Below are 21,288 nucleotides of genomic sequence, written 5' to 3' on the forward strand. Positions count from 1 at the left end.
TATAATTCTACACTGTGGCACTTTAAAATGAAGACCTTGGGAATCCTTACAGCAATCCTGCGAGGTGGATTAGAAATATATATCGGAAGCAGTCTTCTACCAAGTTAGACCATTCGTCTGTCTTCAGACGGGGACTTTCCCAGAGCTACCTGGAGATATTTGGGGTTGAATCTGGGACTTTTTCCATGTAGATGCTCTATTACACAGCTACAGCTACTACACATAAGAGGGTCTCAAAATACGGCATGCAGACCTCTAGCAGTCCGCTACCTCCATTCAGATTCAGCTGGTCTGCTGAAATGTTGCAGAACACTTGAGAACATCTGAGCTTGGCCCTGCACTTTTTCTTGTTGGTAATGATGTTTTTTTTCCTCTTCCAACCAAGGCCAAGTAATCAAACAGGGTCACAACAACTGGGCCTGTGGTTTTCTTAATACGGTATTGTACTGGTGCAGTCTACCAAATTCTCCCCAAAACAATTACCAGTTTAAGGGGATCTTCCCAAGGCACCTAGGCTAGAGCCCACGATTAACATAATACAATGCTGGCTCTTGCGATGCTGCCACTGGAGGAAAGATGTTATTAAAATATGAGTTATGCCTGTGCTGTGAAAGTTCTTTAAGTGGTCTGCTGAGGCCGCCAGTCATTTTCAAGCGGTCTGTGAACAAACGTTGAGAATCGCTGCCTTAGCCGGGCAACCTCCTTAACCTGCTCTGGGTTGTACCTCCCGGATTCAAGAACCAGACTTTTTTAAACTTCAAGATTTGGCACCCATTTATAAATAAATGTGCGTAGGATCGAGCTGTTGCTCTGCATATCCTTCCCATTAGCTAATGCAACCCTGGCAGAACTCCAGACCCTCCAGGTGTCTCTATTTTCCAGGGACAGTCCTGGATTTACAGAAGCCATCCCAGTTTCTGATTTCACCCCGCTTTTCCTTAGGACATCCCTATTTTCATTCAAGAAACATTGGAGGGTATGGAGTTATCTGATCCCTAAGCCACCTGAAAGCAGCATCGTATAGGGAAAATTTTCAATGTTTAATGTTTAGTTATGTTGGAAGCCACCCAGGATGGCTGGGGAAACTTGGTCAGATGGGTGGGTGGAATATAAATATAATAATAATAATAATAATAATAATAATAATAATAATGGCTCTTTTTTCATTGAAGATATGTTGGAGTGTATGGAACTCTGTGTTTAATGGAATCCACGTTCCCTGACTTGACAACCTCTCACCAATTTTAGCCAAACAATGCCCATTGTAGGCCTCTGTGCAACTCAACCACAGATGCTACTACACTTACTGCCTCCACTTAGTGCAGCAAAACATGCATATGTCAATCAGATGGCTAATATGGTAAACGGCATCAGCTTTGGATTTTGAGGGGCTCTGTGCAAGCTGCCCTCAGTCCCCTCTCAGCACTGACTGGGACCCCAGTACTGGTGGTTCCTCTGCCTTTAGCATGCTCACCACCCCCAGCACATGCTTCTGAGCTCACCTAGCTGCATGCTTGCTCGTGGACTTACCTGGCGGTGGTCCGTTCATGGACCAGGAGCCATTCAGCACACGACAGCTGTTAGATAAGTAGCAGGAGGTTGTTGGGAGTAGCTGCCAGCCTTCCTTTTGCAGGCTTACATTATTTTATATACCACTGATATTTTTAAAAATAGTTCACGGCAGTGAATGGCATAAAATCAACAATAAAATTATGTCAGTGGAACAAGCTCATTGTTGCCAGGTAAGCACGCTTGACCAACATGACCCAGAAGCTGTACGCCAGCTCCCTCGGCCAATAAAGCGAGATGAGCGCCGCAACCCCAGAGTCGGCCATGACTGGACCTAATGGTCAGGGGTCCCTTTACCTTTAAGCACACTTGAAAACAGGGTGGGAAGGTGGTGGCAGCACAACCACCAGGGGACAGCAGGTGAGGGGGCACAGAGGTGAATCAGCCAGGCAAGGGGTTAGCCCAGGATGTTGGGTGCAGGCTCCAGGTCTGAAACTAAGGGCTGTCCCAGCAGAATATAGCAGAAAGCATGAGAGCAAAGCTGGGGAATTGGAGCAGTGGTGACGGAAGAAAGAACTGAATGTAAGTAAAGTATTAGGGGCTATTTCAACCCTGCTACATTCTGCTGCTGGAAACCCAGTTGAAAGGGGGTCATGTTACATTGGCTCCTTTCAACACGGCTGCCAAAATTGAAAGACTTCTGGAAGCAAAGCTTTAATATACTTCAACACTTCTTGAAAGCGGTACTCTGGGCTCTAGGCAGGAGCACATTGCAATAAAAGAGTCGGCTGTAACACTTTTGACGACTGAATCGCCAAGCTAAAGGGAACAAAAGCCATCTTTTCAGATTATTATTCTTTTAACAGCACAGTGGGAAATAACCTCCTGAAATCTTGACCATTTATGATAGCAATAGCCAGACTTGTTGGGGAGCTGAAGTGTGCCGATTCCTATAGAGGCCTCTGTGTTGGTCACACCATAAACTTCTTGGGTACCTAATAAACTTGGGAGGGATACAGGGGTGGGGATCAGAGCTTTCAGAACTTCCTCTACATCACAGACAGGGAGCTTTTTTAATGTAAAGGATTTTATCCCCCCTTTTCTCTTGCTGACACCCCTTTCTCTCTCTCTCTCCCGCCCCCATGCAGCTGATCTGAACTGTTTGCTTGGAGACGGCTTTTCCCTGCTCCTTCTCCCTTCACTACATCGACTTCTGCTTTCCCCCACTGAAGGTGGGTGCAAAGCCAGGCTGGTAAGAGGGGCAGCTGGAGAGGGTGTGTGTGACCTTGTGAGAACCCCAAAGGCCAGATGAAAGGGCCTGAAGGACCACATTTAACATCCAGGCCTGAGATTCCCCATATCTGAGGCAGATTGAGGCAGCTGCCTCAAGGCAGCTGATTTGGGGTGCCCCACGAAAGGTCAGCACACTTTTATTCATTTAATTGGTTGTTGTTGTGCTTTTATCGTCAGGGACAGGGACAGGCACTTGGGATATTTTCTGCCTCAGGCACCAAAGCAACTTGACCACCCTTGGGTACTTGGTGCCTCAACTAGCCAGCAGAAAAAGGTATTGGAACCGTTCTAGAAGGAAATTCAGATGCTCGTATATGCACAAATCAAGCTCCACCCAATCTGGAATCAGCTCCAGTACCAAGCTCATATTGTAGACAAATACAGCTTTTGATCAGCACAAATGGGGCTTGTCAATAAGTAATAATAAGTAATAAGTAGGAGCTAAGGTGCGCCACTATCAGTTGTGACCTGCCAAAGAGATTTCTTTATAGCCCGTTCCAATTAAAGTAGAAATGGATCCACCAGTTAGGAAGCAGAACAAGAAAAAAGCCAAACCTTTGTGAAAGAAATGAGTATTATTTCCTGTCTAACTCTGCAGGGCTTACAAACATAGATACACAGCCAAGCGTATAGTGTGTCATTTTCATACAATCTCTTGGTAACTGATATTTTATTTTATTTTTTTGCATTTTCACTTTTCTGTACTACTTTGGGGAGTCTTTAGGAACCGAAAAGCGGCATAAAAATAAACTTTTAACATAACGTAACAAATCCAGTTGAGCCTACCAACTCGTTGAAGAGTTTCCGCTAGCTGAGTTTACAAAGATATCCTACTAAAATGTAGGCATTATAAAGGTTCAGGAAAAGTGACACAAGGAAAGAGGCAGTTTTGTTCTTAAGAAAAATTGACCATGCATTAATATAGTGTCGTGAAACGTGTGAAATCCATCTCATACCCTCCATAGGTTGACAGCCAGATACATAGTGTTCTCCTAACCCAGAGACTGCCTTCTGTGTTATGTAGATATGTAGATAGCAACAGGCCACTTTGCCCACAATGAGCAAGTTAGATCACCTTCTCCAACCAGGTACTGTTTGGGGCTGCTGAGAGTTGTGATCCAAAACATCCTGGTGGTGGGAAGTCACTTGCTAAGCTGCCCACTTGCAATAGGCCAGTAAGTACACGGAGGAATTAGGTGACAATTCCTCTGCTTTCTTAGATTATGGATGGGGTTTAGACATCTGGCAGAAAGGGTGGATGTTCTTGATCAATGCTATATGAATCAGCAACATGCAGATTAACGCTGTGTACACACTAACCAGGCCTGGCCCACCCATGAGATGAGGTGAAGTCCTACCGTCTCTGCCCCTGGTGGAGAAGCTCTGGCCTCAGTGCCGATTTCCAGCAAGGTATTGCGAGACCTGATCAAAATCTCATGAGATCTTGCCAGACTTCAGCAAGATCTTGCTGGAAATCAGCATTGATGTTGTCTCCACTTCTTATTCTTGCCCATCCTCAACATGCTCAAATTCTCGCTCATTCTCAACATGCCTTCAAACTAGACTGATTCTAGAGCCTGCTGTCCACAAGAGTGGGTGTGGTTACTCAGTACAGATTTGGAAAACCCTCCCCTCGATTAGGTTAGCCACACCTTTTCCTCCCTGCACATCCACCAAGGTGAATGAAGGAGGAAGGGATGATTCCCTTCTCATTATACATCCTTCATCAAAGCCATTGAGTAGGTGTGGATGCAACCCCCACTGTTGGGAACACCTACATCTGCTTTCAAAAGGGGGCAATGCAGAATCAACTTGCAAGGAGCTTTTATTTTCTGAATGAAACAGTTTCTCAAGAAGCACTTTTGAGGGGCCATAAAATAAATAAAAATGCACTAGATCTAGCCTGTGTGTGTGGACTACGTAGGAAAAAAACCAAATACTGCATTCATACTCCTTTGATTCTAGAATAAAATGTTGTGTGTACACAGCCTAAGTTGCCAGTGGTAAAAGACTCAATAAAAGAATATATCACCCAGTAAAACTGGACTGGAGACTCATTTACCTATTGGTCAGTGATAAGTCATCAAATAATAGTGAGAGGTGAACATGCTGTATTGTAGGGGAAACAGGAACCGATCTGGTACATTCTCTACGTGACCCTGTGAATTTATTATTTAAAAAAATATTCAATTTGGTAATTGCTCCAACTCCAGAAACCTGCTTTGCTTCTTTTAATTTCAGGAAGAGTAATGTGATGGTTTTGGGGGTTTAGGGAAGAGCAAAGCTTTCACCATCTTGTTGATTGCCTACAATCCGGCCTTCTCCCCCCACCTCAGCTGAGATGTTCTATATTAACAAAACAAGCGAAATATTTTAGCTGCTGATTTTGGTGAGCATCTTGTTGATTGCTTGCTTGACGTGAGTGGTGGAGCTCCGTCTCCGGGTCTTGCCCTGGACCATCTTACGGCGCCGCACTTCCCGGCAAAGCTCATAAAAGGCCTCCATGATGTTGCCTTCCCCTGTACAAGCAGAGCACTCGTAAAATGCACAGGCTAGATCGGTGGCCAGCTTTTCCCCTTCTTCGGTGCTGACCTGCCTCGAGTGGTCCAGGTCTGCTTTGTTTCCAACTAGGATCAAGGTAACATTCTTGGGTTTCTTAACTTCGTCTAGCAAGTTCTTAAGTGGCAGGACTTCTTCAAAGCTCCCTCTGTCGGTGATGTCATAGACCAGCACAAAGCCCTCGCCCCATCGCACATGGCCTTCCTTCTGAATGGCATCCTCCTGTTTTGAAAGAAAGAGGCAGGAGGAATGGGTATGGTCAAAAGACAAACAGGTATCAAGGGGGTGTCCGTATTTTCAACCGCAGAGGACACTGTTCTGATTTAGTGTTGCTGTGCTATGGCTTTTGTTTACGATCTATAAAAAGTGTCCATTCTCCAGGGCCAGGTACGAAATGTGCAAGCACTAGCGCAGCAACACTAGCAGAAAGCATTATTACCCTGCATTCCTTCAGTGGTTTTATGGTACCTTGATGCTACGTTCAAATGAACAAGGCGGCATGAAAAATAGGAGCAGTAGTAAAACAGGGACTTCTAACCCTGTGTGTGTGTGTGTCCTGATTTCTGGTCCATTTAGATCACTCTAAATGCCCTGTTATGCAATGGGGACCTTTCTTTAAGCTTTAGTATGATGACATTGAGGGGACACGAGTGGCGCTGTGGTCTAAACCACTAAATCTCTTGGGCTTCCCGATCAAGAGGGCGGCGATTCAAATCCCCACAATGGGGTGAGCTCCCATTGCCCGGTCCCAGCTTCTGTCAACCTAGCAATTTGAAAGCACCCCAAAAAGTGCAAGTAGATAAATAGGTACTGCTGTGGCCGGAAGGTAAACGACATTTCCGTGTGCTGCTCTGGTTTACCAGAAGTGGCTTAGTCATGCTAGTCACATGACCCGGAAAAACTGTCTGTGGAGCAGACAAACGCCAGCTCCCTCAGCCTGTAAAGCAAGATGAGCACCACAACTCCAGAGTCGTTCGCGACTGGACTCAACTTCAGGGGTACTTTACCTTTACCTTATGATGACATTGATCTCAGATGATGCTAAGGGGAACCAGTGTGGCAAAGACACACAGATTCAACTCACCAACCCAGCCATAAAGCTCACAGGGTATTCTTGGGCCAATTGCTGTCTCTCAGCCTAACCTACATCACAAGGTCATTGTGGACAAAATGGGGAGCAGGAGAGCCATGTCAGCCACTTTGTACAGACTGGAGGAAAGGTGGGATATAAATGTAACAACCATAGGCACCAGGAACATAAACCTCGCCCGCCCCTTTGTAACCAAGGTGCTTGGTTCAGCTAGGACTCTGCGCATGCCTCAAAACTCATGGACTCTGTTAGCTTCGTTCAACAAGTTGCTGTGTAATAAGCACAGGTTTTTTTTCTTCTTTGTTTGATAGAGGAAAAAAAGTTATGTTGGGTGTTGCAGGAACGAGATGCTCTGAGGGTAGAGAGAAAAAGGGAGAGAAGGATTTTGGGGGGGGGGGGTATTCTCCACTACAAAAGAAGCCAGGGGTGCAGATGAGAAGAGGGGCTTGGATTGCAAAAGGTTCTGACCTCTTCTGACCAAAACAACAACAAGACACCCAGTGAAATATGAACTGTGCTGGATGCTACGATCATCAGCTGTGGCCCTTCTTCATGTGCCTCCTCCAGGATAGGTACAGAGGGTGGGAAGACAAAAATGGGCCTTTTCTGTGGTGGTTCCCTGTTTGTGGAATGCTCTCCCCATTGAGACTCACCAGGCACCTTCATTACATATCTTTAGGCACCAGGCAAAAACATTTTTCTTCAACCAGGCCTTTTTGTAGAAGAGAAGAAGAAGAGTTTGGATTTGATATCCCGCCTTTCACTCCCTTTTTTTAAGGAGTCTCAAAGCGGCTAACATTCTCCTTTCCCTTCCTCCCCCACAACAAACACTCTGTGAGGTGAGTGAGGCTGAGAGACTTCAGAGAAGTGTGACTGGCCCAAGGTCACCCAGCAGCTGCATGTGGAGGAGCGAAGACACGAACCCGGTTCACCAGATTACAAGACTACCGCTCTTAACCACTACACCACACTGGCTTTTTGTCTGATGAATGTTCTACGTCCTTTAAATATGTTTGTGGGAGTAGGGTTATTGGTTTGTTCTTGTTTTTATTATGTATTTTGTGTTTTCATTTTGCAATTTTATGTTGTGAACTGCCCTGTGATCATCAGAGGAAGGGCAGTATACAAATTTAATAATAATAATAATAATAATAATAATAATAATAATAATAATAATAATACAATTACAGGCAAGGAAAATAAGATGTCACCTCCCTACCCATTTGGCCCACTGTCTTTTGGCATGTCCCCTTTTGCCTCTTGAATGCTTTTAACGTCTATCGTTCGGCTTAGCAATGCTTCACAACCTTCCTCTGAAGTTACTTACAGTTCTCTGGCATTTGGTTTCTATTGTAGGGATCTGTAGAGTTCTGACTCACCTGCCCAGCTGTGTCTAGTATTTCCATAGAAACAACTTCATCGTCAATTGTGGCCTGATGACGGTAAGTGGACTCTTAAAAGAAACATGAGAGAGAGAGAGAGAGAGAATGAAAATTAAATTAAAACTCAAAAGGCAAACAGTTTTGGGTGCAGCCACTCACAACACATCTCTATATATCTGTTTGGGCCTTAGGACCCCTCCTCCCCTTCTCTATTCCAACAGAACATGTGCTATGATCCTAACCAGTGTGAGACAGTGTGGTGTACTGGGAGGAAAGCAATGACAAACCAGACAGCATTTTAAAAAGTAGAGACATCACCTTGCCAACAAAGGTCCGTATAGTAAAAGCTATGGTTTTCCCAGTAGTGATGTATGGAAGTGAGAGTTGGACCATAAAGAAGGCTGATCGCCAAAGAATTGACGCCTTTGAATTATGGTGCTGGAGGAGACTCTTGAGAGTCCCATGGACTGCAAGAAGATCAAACCTATCCATTCTGAAGGAAATCAGCCCTGAGTGCTCACTGGAAGGACAGATCGTGAAGCTGAGGCTCCAATACTTTGGCCACCTCATGAGAAGAGAAGACTCACTGGAAAAGACCCTGATGTTGGGAAAGATGGAGGGCACAAGGAGAAGGGGACGACAGAGGACGAGATGGTTAGACAGTGTTCTCAAAGCTACAAACATGAATCTGACCAAACTGCGGGTGGCAGTGGAAGACAGGAATGCCTGGTGTGCTCTGGTCCATGGGGTCACGAAGAGTCGGACACGACTAAACGACTAAACAACAACAACAACTGGCTAGATTGTTGAAGTAAGAATGGTCACCATCTCTCAGCCTAATCTACCTTGTGAGGATAACATGAGGAGGGGAGAGGCATATATGCCCCTTTTTGCTCCTTGGAGGAAAGGTGAACTAGAGATCTAATAATAACTACGAAAGCTGGATCAAGAAGTAATGGATGCTCTGAACCCAGACTCTGGCTCTAAACCTGAGCTGGAGTCTGTCGGTCGAATCCCCTTGAGCCAGAGACCCTCAAACTGGGTTTCAGAAGACGGCAACCCTCCCCTCCCCCCGAGCCAGGTTCTCCTGACAAACCAGCCTGCTTTATACCAGGAGTCTCACTGCTCCCAACATCTGTTCACCAACACAGGCAATGCATAGTGGGGAGCTGATGGGGTGTTATGCTCCAGGCAACCGGTCTACCCCTTTAAGAGTCTCCACTCTTCAGAAAGAGGGTGGAGCTTGGGAGGGATGGCCTGGCTCAAGAAGGATAAAAGGTCTCAGCTGAGTACCAGACCTTTCCACCATTTTGAGAATTCAGATCTGTCAGGGAACTGCCATCAGCTCAGAGGTGAGAGCTGGAAGGGCAGTTGTGTTACAGGGAGCCTCCGAAGAACCTTGCGAAGTAGTTCTTCCTCTGGCGAGGAGCGAAGCCACACCTCCAGTGGGGAGGGGGTGCAAGGATCAGAAGATGCTAGGGAGAGCCTCAACACCGAGCCTGAGCAAAGCGGAGGGGAGGCAAGTCCCCCTTTGCCAGCGCCCACTCTGCGCAGTAGGTTTGGGGCGCAGAGAGGGGAGGAGAAGGATGGGGGTCATGCGACTGTTATGCTGGGGGAGGTATAAGGACCGCCCACTCCCAGATTCTGCTAGCGACTGAGCAGACATGGATTTGTGACGCTCTGCACTGTAAATAGTTTGTACAGATAATAAAGCCTGGAAAAGACAGGTTGGAGTCTTGCCTGTTTGCTCCCGAGCAACCACATCGGCACCTGACAAGATCCTTCACACGACTGGAGGAGGAGAGCAGAGGACCAGCATGCTAGCTCTGTCTTTTGTCTCCCTGCCCTCATGGCTCCTCGTGAGCTGGGAGACTGAATGTCTGCCATGTTTAAGAGCAACAGACTTAAGGCTAGGGCAACCCATATTTTAAGTCCACACTCAGCCATGAGAAGTTCACCAGGTAACTTCAGTCCAGGTACAATCTCTTCATGTAACCTCCCTCGCAGGGATGTTGTAAGGTTAAAAGGAAGGAATAATAGGAATGTAACATCACCCAATGCCTGGGAGAAAGGGCAGAATATAGATGTAAAAATTCATAGCCACAAAACATGATGTTAATCCATTTTACATGCTACTGGCATAACCTTGGCTCCTTTCCCACCGTCATTAATCCGATGGCTGGTTTGTTATTCGGCTCTCCCTCCTGTCATGTTCTGTTCCCTGACCGGCTCGAAAGCCAAGATTTTGAGATATGTAAAACTCACGCTTTAAATATTTAGATCCATGCTTGAGATATTAGTTTGGTTCAGCTTTCATTTAAAAACAACAACAATGGGGGCTACGGAATATTGGCAGAGCCAGGCACTTTCATTCCTTCCCACCCCATGTTGCCCAATTCAATTTACTTTTAAATTGCCAGAGACACAAAGTTCTTATAAAGGAGATGTAGCGGGAAGGGAAAAAAAGAGAAAGCAGATTGGAAAAAAAACTCCCCTGGGCTGATTTGTGCCACAGAGTTAATGAGTACGCTAGAAAACATGGAATCAGAATGTAGAGTCTCTGGTGTTAGGTGGAACTCATATACCCACTACACAAACTTCTAACCAGTGGCGTAGCGTGGGGGGTGCAGGGGGTGCCGGCCGCACCGGGCGCAACATCTGGGGGGGGGCCCGCTCGCACTCACAGCTCTCTGCCCCTGCCAGGTTAGGGGGCGCAAATTACTTGCCTTGCCCCGGATGCTGACAACCCACGCTATGCCACTGCTTCTAACTCAGGAATGGGAAAGGCTTGGGGGGGGGGGCCAAATGCTTTTCTGACTGGCCCTCAGGTCTCTTCCCAGACCACACCCCTTCTCCCCAGGCCATATCCCTCACCAGCCTTGCTTTGCACCCTCCCTGAGTGTTTTTATCGCACTGTGATGTGTCCTTGAACTCTGTTGGTGCCTCTTGCTTGCCTGGATGGAGGACAGAGATGGACGTGTGAGATGTGTGTGTAGAAACTAAGCCTACTATTCAGAAGTAAAATTTACATACTGTCGTGGACTGGCTGGATGCAGAGGAATGTGGGGGCACCAGCTGGGGAACCCCCAAGTGAAGAAGGCTCAGGGTCCGGGAATTGGTGGTGGGATGGCGATGTGGGGTCAGAGGGAGAAAACTAGGGGGGAAGTGTCAGAAGCTGTGGAGGTAAAAGAGCTTAGCGAGCTGGGGGAGTCTGTGGGAAAGAGAAGTCCAGAATCAGAATCAGAAATCCAGAATCAGAAAGAAGGCCAAGAAGCAGAGATGAATCAGGCTGCTGAAGAATCATAGAATCATAGAATCATAGAGTTGGAAGAGACCACAAGGGTCATCGAGTCCAACCCCCTGCCAAGCAGGAAACACCATCAGAGCACTCCTGACATATGGTTGTCAAGCCTCTGCTTAAAGACCTCCAAAGAAGGAGACTCCACCACACTCCCTGGCAGCAAATTCCACTGTCGAACAGCTCTTACTGTCAGGAAGTTCTTCCTAATGGTTAGGTGGAATCTTCTTTCTTGTAGTTTGGATCCATTGCTCCATGTCCGCTTCTCTGGAGCAGCAGAAAACAACCTTTCTCCCTCCTCTATGTGACATCCTTTTATATATTTGAACATGGCTATCATATCACCCCTTAACCTCCTCTTCTCCAGGCTAAACATGCCCAGCTCCCTTAGCCGTTCCTCATAAAGAAGCCATGGTTTCTCCCCCACCTGCTGCAACAATCTCCCCTCCCCTGGATCTCCTATGACCAGGAGAGGTATGAAGAAGGAGAAGCAAAAGCAGGTGTGTCGGCATACCCTCAGATTGCTTGGGAATGACCCAGAAGAATAAGAGACTTAGGCAGCTGCGGGAAGGCAGGGACCTTCAGTCTCAGCAACTGCTTCCTAAGACCAAAACCTACCACAGGGCAGTTGCTTTGCTCATTAAGCCAGGGACTCTTGAGCAGACCTTGTTTCTTCTAATAAAGAGTTAACTTCACTTACCCCGTGTGATTTATTGCTGGCTCACTCCTGACACATACATTACTCTGCCCACTGTTGCCTCTGGCCCTACCCACCACTTTCATGTGGCCCCCAAAAGGTTGCCCAGGAGGAAAAGGTACACTATCCTGGTGGAGTCTCCTATGGGGGCTTGCTAGAGGTGGGCAGAGCTGTGGGAGAGAACGAGGGAGACGGAGAAGTGGTAGTTCTGCCCACATGGGTTGCGGCTCCACCCACCACTGGCTCTGCCCCTTCATTGACTTTTCCTGAGAGGCACTGGCCCTCCCTAGGAAAGAAGCTTCCTACACACCCCTGTAGGAAACCATGTACTGTGGACACCACTCACTGGAAATTTCAGACAAAAAAGAGCAGGAACACCCCCTGCCCCCACAATAAAACTCCTTTTAATTTATAATTGCTTGGGGCACAAACCATGGCTCAACATACTGCAGTGCACTGCCTTGCATTATTTAGTCCTGCATGGCCTCTGGGGATATAGGATGGATGGGTTGGGAGCCCAGATTTTAGTTCTGCTGCACAAATGATGTGGAAGAAGAGCCCAAAGCCCAATCTATCCACGTCAGTGGAGAGGAGAGAAGGGAGCTGGCAACAGAAGGTGTATTAAATTTGTATGAAGTCGAGCGACTTGAATATTCCGCTCTCCCTTTTGGCAACTGGAAACAATGTCTTTGCGGGGCAGGTACCTGTCAAGGTAGCCTTGAGAATGGTAACACACTACGATGCTCTTTAGCTGTGAAAATCTGGATAAGAAAACAGCTCCCCAAACAAGGCATGCCACTAATTAAACAGGGGACAGACTACAGAACTCTGATACAGAATCCAGTGCCACCTTCTGCTTGGGAGAATAGCAATGCCACCTTTCTTCTCTATCCCCCTCAAAGAGCATCAGCAAGTTTTGATGAGCTCATTTTGCACAAGGTTGCTGCTTCTAGACAGGCGCAATTTTGCAGGTGGGAATCAACTGCAGACCAGCAAATGCAATTTGTGCAGTTGAAGAAGTGGATCAGGCACTCTTGCACAACAAACTTTCATTATAAAAACAATACCCCCCTCCCCAAAAAACCTTGTGGTTCAGTAAGGAAATTGAAAGGGGAAAGAGCAGGATAAGGATTGCTTGGGATAATATATAACCTCTCCACAAACTAATCGCAATGAAAGCTCAGTAAACAGCACCTTCCTCACAAGCAGAGCTTGGGAAATGGCATTAACTGTTAAACCACTCTAGGATTTGCAGTTCTGTGAGGGGAATAGGGGTCTCCTAACAACTTTCAGCATGCTTAATGAACTACAGCTCCCAGGATTCTTTGAGGGAGGGGGGGCAGGAGACATGGCTCTTTAAATTGGTATGATGCTACTTTAAACACACAGTGCGTGTAAGAGCCATTAATGTTCATGTGACCTATCTATTTTTGAAAGGTCATTGAGCTAAGCATTATGGCAAGTAACTCCATACTTACACACTGGCGTAAAAGATTTTAGAGAACAATCCTATGTTTAAAAGCCAACCCGCCTATTCCTTTCCCCTCCAGTGGTTTTTAGAAATAAAATGTCCAAGTCATCTGCGCTGGCAAGAGCCCCAAACATCTTTTCCCCCCAACACCACAAGTCATACCCATTCTGTGTATCTCATTGCCTGTCATAACTGCTCAAAGGCCACAAGGGAGCATTTAGAAGGTAGTAGTGGTGGGGAGAAAGATGTTCCAAAAGCACTGTTAAGAATGAACAGCTTCATTGGCAAGGGAGCCATTTATTTGATTTTGCACGGGTTTGTTTTTAGAGGACCTGGCAGCCGTCCACGGATCATTTAAATTGTCCTTGGTCTGCAGAGTATGCGACTGCAATGCCATATGCTCAAGTCGAAACGGGTTGCCAGAAAAGGGATCACACAAATTCTGACTTTGCATGAATGCTCCACGTTTGGAGCAGACCACAATGAGAAGGCCAGATCATTTGGGTTTTTTAGAATAGCTTGGAGAATTTGAATCCTCAAGAAAAGACCTTTCAAGAAGCCAAGATTCTCCCCACCCCCCAAAAAACCTTGGGAATGCTTAATGGACTGGTTTTGTATCGTGCTCCAAATCTAACTTTAATTGCCTTGTTGGGGGTTGAATCAGATCCAAGTCTTATTGCCTGGTGAATTGGCAGAGAAGAGTGCTCTTAACAGCGCATTGCTTGGCTATTCTGCACAGCTATCAGAGCAGTTTTCATTACACCTTCAGCCTGAGGTACTGCTAGTGTCGTGACCTTTGGACGTTTGTATACTCTACTCTTTAGGGGGGAAATGAGCAAAACCCTGTGCCAAGCCAACTCGAAAACCACGTCAACAAATGCCGAATTCTTCACAATTTATATAAACACACCCACGTTTGCATAAACTAGGGGTGGGCTGAATCTCCCACTCCATTTTTGTAGGACCATTCTGCCACCACCTGCAAAAATAGAGAGGGAATTGCTTTTTTGGGGGGTGGGCTGTTCAAATTCCTAAAAGAAGGCTTTTATTTATCTTTTACTTCATTTAGCGAAATATGTATATTGCTTGCTTGCAGTAGAACTTCCAAGGAGCTTGCGAGAAATATCAAAATCGTCAATAAAAACGTTTTTAATTACAGTGGTACCTCGAGTTACAAACGCTTCAGGTTACCAACTCCGCTAACCTGGAAGAGTTACCTCAAGTTGAGAACTTTGCCCCAGGATGAGAACGGAAATCGTGTGCCAGCGGCAGCAAGAGGCCCCATTAGTGAAAGCAACGCCTCTAGTTAAGAACAGTTTCAGGTTAAGAATGGACCTCTGGAACGAATTAAGTTCGTAACTAGAGGTACCACTGTGATAGTGAAATGCATCAACATTAATGGGTCTGGATAAACCTGCCTAAGCAAAAATGTTTCAGGTGCTGAAAAACTTGCAGTGAAGGAACCTGCCTGATGTCAATAGGCAGAAAGTTCCAGTTCAAACTTTACCAAAAATGGTCTGACGATGACAAGGGAATGTATTGCACCCCCCAAAACTTGGGTTCAGCCCTCATATCACTAAGGGTAAAGATTACATCAAGAGTATGCCCTACCTGGTGCATTGGATCAATGACCATTGGGGGTTTTTTTTGGAGGGGGGGGGGTTATCACTGCAATAACAATGCTAGAATTGTTCCCTTGCTGATCTTGAAAGTGACTGGACGTTAGAAGGTTGTGGAGTGGGAGAGGTACAGTACTATAAATCAGTCAAGTACTATAAATCGTCTTTCCAACCGGCTCTGCAGCATTCCATGGTTACAGGCAACAGAATAGAACAGGCATAGGCAAACTCGGCCCTCCAGATGTTTGGGGACTACAACTCCCATCATCCCTAGCTTACAGGACCAGTCATCAGGGATGATGGGAGTTGTAGTCCCAAAAACATCGGGAGTGCCGAGTTTGCCCATGCCTGGAATAGAACTTACCAAGAGTTGGATCGTACTCCCATATGAACCGTTTGGTCAGAAAACGCACCACAAGAGCTATGGAGAAAGAAACAAATGAAGTTAGATTCAGAGGAGTACAAATTTTTTGTTCAGGGACATTCTCTAGGTGAAGAGCTGGCAGCTTCTGGGTGCTACTGGGCTACAACTTCCATCGTCCTTCACCACTGACGATATTTGGAAAAGGCCACAGGTTCCTCATCCATATTTGTGACAGCTGCTGTTTTTGAGGGCTGTATGGCACAATAAAAACCTTATTGACCTGGGCAGTCTCTCTTGCAAGGCAGAGCAGATTCACACAACCAAACTAGCATGTTGAGAATTTGGCATGAATGGATTCCACACTGAATTCAGCATATAAGGGGGCCTCAGTCTCTTAGCTACAACACTACAGCTCTGTACAAGAATCTCGTAGGATGGGGACATTCAAGCTTCATTATTCACTGTAATATTTACGATATTATTTACACGGTGTCATGGAGTACTGTCGTAGGATGGGGACATTCAAGCTTCATTATTTACTGTCATGTAACATCAGGTGCCCTAGGTACAGATAGTGCTCAAATACTGATCTTTGACTGCAGCATGTGTCTTCAGTGAGTGTAATTTGGGGAAATAAATTCAGTCATTTTGAGGGCCACATTGCATCATGGGGATCCATTCAGGGGCCGCACCCCAGTGGTGTGGTCAGAGGCAAAAGTCAGGGGTTTTTTTATACACACATACACACTTCTACTACACAAAAAAGTCTGCATTTTTTTCAACCACGCTCCATCAATTAATGAAAAGAGAAATGGAATACAGAAAAAAAATGTCCAAAGGGAGAAGAAAAATAAAATTAGTGATATTCTCATGGGTATGATGCAGTGTTTTGTTGTATTAACTTTGCATTCAAGGGGTGTGCCATTTTTTTGCATTCAGCAAATCATTTCTCTGGAGGGCTGCACACTGCAACCATCCCGGTGCTTGTCTTTCCTGAAATATGCATGTCATTCCCAGCTGAGCTTTCCTGCAAGCCCAAGAAGGTGGGGGAGGTTGTCTGCTGCCTGCCTAGCCTAACAGCTGTTCAATGTTATTTATTTAAGTGAAGTCTTAAAAAAAGCTTTTAAAGAAATCAGTGTAGCAATGTATTTTTTAAATACATCTAGATCTAGAGTATAGCATCTAGATCAAGGGAAGTAATAGTGCCACTGTATTCTGCTCTGGTCAGACCTCACCTGGAGTACTGTGTCCAGTTCTGGGCACCACAGTTCAAGAAGGAGACTGACAAACTGGAACGTATCCATAGGAGGGCAACCAAAATGGTCAAAGGCCTGGAAATGATGCCTTATGAGGAACGGCTAAGGGAGCTGGGCATGTTTAGCCTGGAGAAGAGGAGGTTAAGGGGTGATATGATAGCCACGTTCAAATATATAAAAGGATGTCACATAGAGGAGGGAGAAAGGTTGTTTTCTGCTGCTCCAGAGAAGCGGACACAGAGCAATGGATCCAAACTACAAGAAAGAAGATTCCACCTAAACATTAGGAAGAACTTCCTGACAGTAAGAGCTGTTCGACAGTGGAATTTGCTGCCAAGGAGTGTGGTGGAGTCTCCTTCTTTGGAGGTCTTTAAGCAGAGGCTTGACAACCATATGTCAGGAGTGCTCTGATGGTGTTTCCTGCTTGGCAGGGGGTTGGACTCAATGGCCCTTGTGGTCTCTTCCAACTTCTAACAAGCAAGAATTTTTTTTATTTAACATGCTGCTTTTTGAGTTTTCTATGTTCACCCAAGCTTCAAAATGCTGAAAGACCAGCAACATTTGGATCCTCCTCTCTGTTCAGCATACAAGGAAGAATGACAGTTCATAGCCACACCTGTACCATATGTTTAAAGCACTCTTATACCACTAACAGTCATGGTTTCCCCAAAGAATCCTGGGATCTGTAGTTTGTTCAGGATGCTGAGAGTTATGAGCCCCCTGTTCCCCTAACAGAGCTACAATTCCCAGAGTTATCTGGGCTGAGGGATTGCTAAAGTTTGGAAGAATCCTTAGTTATTTTCTGCAATGTATTTCCATAAAAAAACAATTTGATTTACACGGTGCCATGGAGTACACATGAAAGGTTTTATGAAACAAAGGCTAACATAACGTTTTATTAGCTATTTGCAATGGTTCGTCATTATCATTGTTGGTTTTTTAAAGGCACATATTTGCTTTCTGGGTTTGGCTAGAATCAGAGGCACAACCGCAAAACTCTTAAGAAAAATGTTTTTCCTTGTGGTATAAACGACCCATCCATTAGCAGGATGGGCTGTTAAATCTTGTGAGAACATCTGCTTCGCTGAATGGATCGGAAGTCTGGAGAAGTTCAGGTAAACACCCTTGACGTTATAATTCGGTGTACATCGAACCTCCCAACGTGCTGTGGTTTCTGTAGCGCTCCAGCTAAACGGCATGGCAATAAGGAGATGGACAAAACGTTAAGTTTAGGATCCACATTTTGTATTGTGACCTTTCCATTCCTCTGATCTCCAAATGGGGGCACTTGGCAAGTCCTTCTCTCTCTTCCTTAATAGTGTATATGGAAGATACATTTTAAAAGCATTTTGGAAACCAGCTGCATCTAGCTGCATTCTTGGGCCATTTCCTCTTACACTTCCTTAGTTAAAAGAAATATGGATGGATGTTACATAAACATGTGCTGGACATATGGCTTTCTGAAAATGTCCTCAAAGGCATTTTTGAAGTACAGTGGTACCTCGGGTTACAGACGCTTCAGGTTACAGATGCTTCAGGTTACAGGTGCTTCAGATTACAGACTCTGCAACCCAGAAATAGTCCCTTGGGTTAAGAACTTTGCTTCAGGATGAGAACAGAAATCGTGCTCTGGCAGCATGGTGGCAGCGGGAAGCCCCATTAGCTAAAGTGGTACCTCAGGTTAAGAACAGTTTCAGGTTAAGAAGCGACCTCCAGAACGAATTAAGTTCTTAACCCGAGGTACCACTGTAGAGGGTGCCTTCTTTCTGCTCAATGTTCGCAAGATGTAAAATGGGCCCAGGCAACTGCCCTTACAGCAGGCGTCCCCAACCTTCGGCCCTCCAGATGTTTTGGACTACAATTCCCATCATCCCTGACCACTGGTCCTGTTAGCTATTTTTATGTGAATTTCTCGTAAAAGACCCATGGTGCGTGCAACTTTGTCAAATATAAACCTTTTGGCAAAGCAACTTTCCCTAAAACAACGCAGGTTTGTACATTATCTTCACTAATATATGCACATTTTAGTATAGTACATATAGGCATTTTTGTATACAGTGCTTTGCTGGAGATCTGCACTGCAAAATTTTGGTTAAATGCAGATTTTGAAGGATGGCTGTATTTTAGCTCATGCACTGTATCAAAACGTGTGAAAAAAGGAACTTTGAATCAAATTTCTCCCTCATTCCTATTTACAGTAGGTATAGCCAACACGGTGCTCTGCAGATGTTGCTGGAATCTGGCTCCCATCAGTCTCTGCTAGCATGGCGAATGCTCAGGAATGATGGGAGATTAGTCAGGGGTGGTTAGGAAGTCCCCAGGAAGCCTGAGTCCCAGGTCCTTTTCGCAAGGCTCCAGATCTTCACCCGCTTCCTCCCTTAGAATCATAGAATCATAGAATCATAGAGTTGGAAGAGACCACAAGGGCCATCGAGTCCAACCCCCTGCCAAGCAGGAAACACCATCAGAGCACTCCTGACATATGGTTGTCAAGCCTCCGCTTAAAGACCTCCAAAGAAGGAGACTCCACCACACTCCTTGGCAGCAAATTCCACTGTCGAACAGCTCTTACTGTCAGGAAGTTCTTCCTAATGTTTAGGTGGAATCTTCTTTCTTGTAGTTTGGATCCATTGCTCCGTGTCCGCTTCTCTGGAGCAGCAGAAAACAACCTTTCTCCCTCCTCTATGTGACATCCTTTGATATATTTGAACATGGCTATCATATCCCCCCTTAACCTCCTCTTCTCCAGGCTAAACATGCCCAGCTCCCTTAGCCGTTCCTCATAAGGCATCGTTTCCAGGCCTTTGACCATTTTGGTTGCCCTCCTCTGGACACGTTCCAGTTTGTCAGTGTCCTTCTTGAACTGTGGTGCCCAGAACTGGACACAGTACTCCAGGTGAGGTCTGACCAGAGCAGAATACAGTGGCACTATAACTTCCCTTGTTGAACAATTTTCAGAAATGAATCTTTGCCTGTTGTTCCGCAATTTCCTAAACGTGCATACTTATTGCCTTACTACACGGGAGTCCTTCTTTGAGGCATACAAAGATAAGAAGAACCAGCTAGACCATCTAATTCTGCTTTGTTCTTACAGCTGCCAACCAGAGGTCCATGCAAAACCCATAAGCAGAACCCGAGTGTGTCATCCATCTCCGCATCTATGATTCACCGAGGTTTGCAACCTGATGAATATCTGTTGCTGTAATCCAGACAATGGGTTATATTACACAGTGCTTGGTCTCAAGTCTTGAGAAGCACCCCCCCTCCCCAGGTCTGGATGTTCTGAGATAAGAGATAAGTGCTCTGGGTTACCACAGCAACACCAGCAAGGCCTATGACTTGCTGAGTTATTCCTCTTCCCACTGGTCCAGGAATGTAGAGATTGGTATTGCTTGCACTAAGCCCTGTTGCAAATTCTGATGCTGCACTCTCTGTGGGACAGGGCCTGACCCTGAATCTGTGAGAATCAGGGGAAGGCAGTGTCGGTTTTACGTGTTAGCTAGCATGGCAACCGTGTTAGTGGACCTTTCTGTATATTTACTTCAGAGATCCAAGGAACTTCATGTGCCCTCACAACATCTCTGTATTTTCCTTTAAATAATGGAGGGCATTTGAACCCCTCTTTTCTGTAAGGACGGTGATTTCATGCTCTTTATTCCGCTCATAGTAGTGAGGAGGAATGGAAGTTCCCCCAAAATGTCTGCTTTATATACATTATTTACACAATGGGCCCCACGTGATTGGCTAATTCCGGGATTCTCCTGTAGGCCAATCAGGTTGCGGATTCACTTCCACCTGGAGTTGGATTGGGTGGCTCCTGCGGACCAATCAGGCTGCTGCATTCCAGATCCTATTGTTCTAGGACCAATCAGACTGCTGCAATTTGGATCCTATTCAACTCAGTACATAACAGATGACATTACTGATGGGACAGAAGGTCAGCACAGGGAAGGTGACCAAAGCATCACGAAAGGAAGGGATAAAGCTCTAAACAACAGTAATCATTGCTGATAAATATACTCATCAGTGCATTAGGTTAAATCCTGGTAAAACTCCCCCCCCCCCTAAAATAATGCACATTGTGCCTAAATCTCCCATCTTTTGCATATGTTTACTCATGTTTATAATCAAGACATCTGTTTGTTTATCACCTAGCGTCTGAAAATCTGCTGTCTATAAAATAGCTATTTCTACGGTAAACATATTTTATTGTCACACTTGCACACACAGAGCCTATTTCGCAACCCCATTAAATCACAACCCTTCAGATTAGACCCACTGAAATAAATAAAATAAAAATCTAGAATAGATGCAACCCTGATAGGCTGACGCCAGATCGTTTTCACTAAGCAGAGTGGATGGCATTCCTAAAGGAACATGGCTTCTGGCCTTTGAAGACCACCAAGGGATACAACAGGGCTTTCCAGCTTCTCCCATCAGCTGTTGAACACCACACTCCTTAGCGATGCTTAAAGAACACAGCCAAATCCCACTTGAAATATAGGCCACAAATTTTATTACTATTTAGATATTGCCATCTGTGTACATGGTATGCTGTGGACTAACATAAGCACAGGAAAGGCTCTGCCCCCAGATGTTAATCTCCATTTAGGTCTAGTTCTCAGTGTGGTGGTAGATCTGTGTCTGGGTGATGTCAATTCAAACAGCAGGTAGGGATGCGCGAAACAGAACGTTCCTTCCTAAAAACAATACACCAGAGCAAAGCACTAGCCCAGAAGTCTTCCCCTGG

General features: G+C 45.6%; 1 protein-coding gene across 4 annotated transcripts in view; it reads right to left on the reverse strand.

Moving 5' to 3' along the window:
- Window positions 1-3,358: 3,358 nt before the first annotated feature.
- Window positions 3,359-21,288, reverse strand: part of RERG (RAS like estrogen regulated growth inhibitor) — a 94,459-nt gene continuing 76,529 nt past the window's right edge. For 3 of the 4 annotated variants that reach the window (XM_083402468.1, XM_083402469.1, XM_083402470.1), the window contains exons 3-5: window positions 15,283-15,339; window positions 7,831-7,904; window positions 3,359-5,583 (exon numbers count right to left, since the gene is read on the reverse strand). In XM_083402468.1, the coding sequence (XP_083258594.1) occupies window positions 5,176-5,583; window positions 7,831-7,904; window positions 15,283-15,339 (539 nt within the window). In that variant the 3' untranslated portion in view covers window positions 3,359-5,175. The remainder of the gene's footprint in view (window positions 5,584-7,830; window positions 7,905-15,282; window positions 15,340-21,288) is intronic. The other variant, XM_083402471.1, reaches the window with a different exon arrangement.

Source organism: Podarcis tiliguerta (assembly GCF_965153285.1).
Source record: "Podarcis tiliguerta genome assembly, chromosome: 10".
In the NCBI taxonomy this organism is placed as follows: Eukaryota; Metazoa; Chordata; class Lepidosauria; order Squamata; family Lacertidae; genus Podarcis; species Podarcis tiliguerta.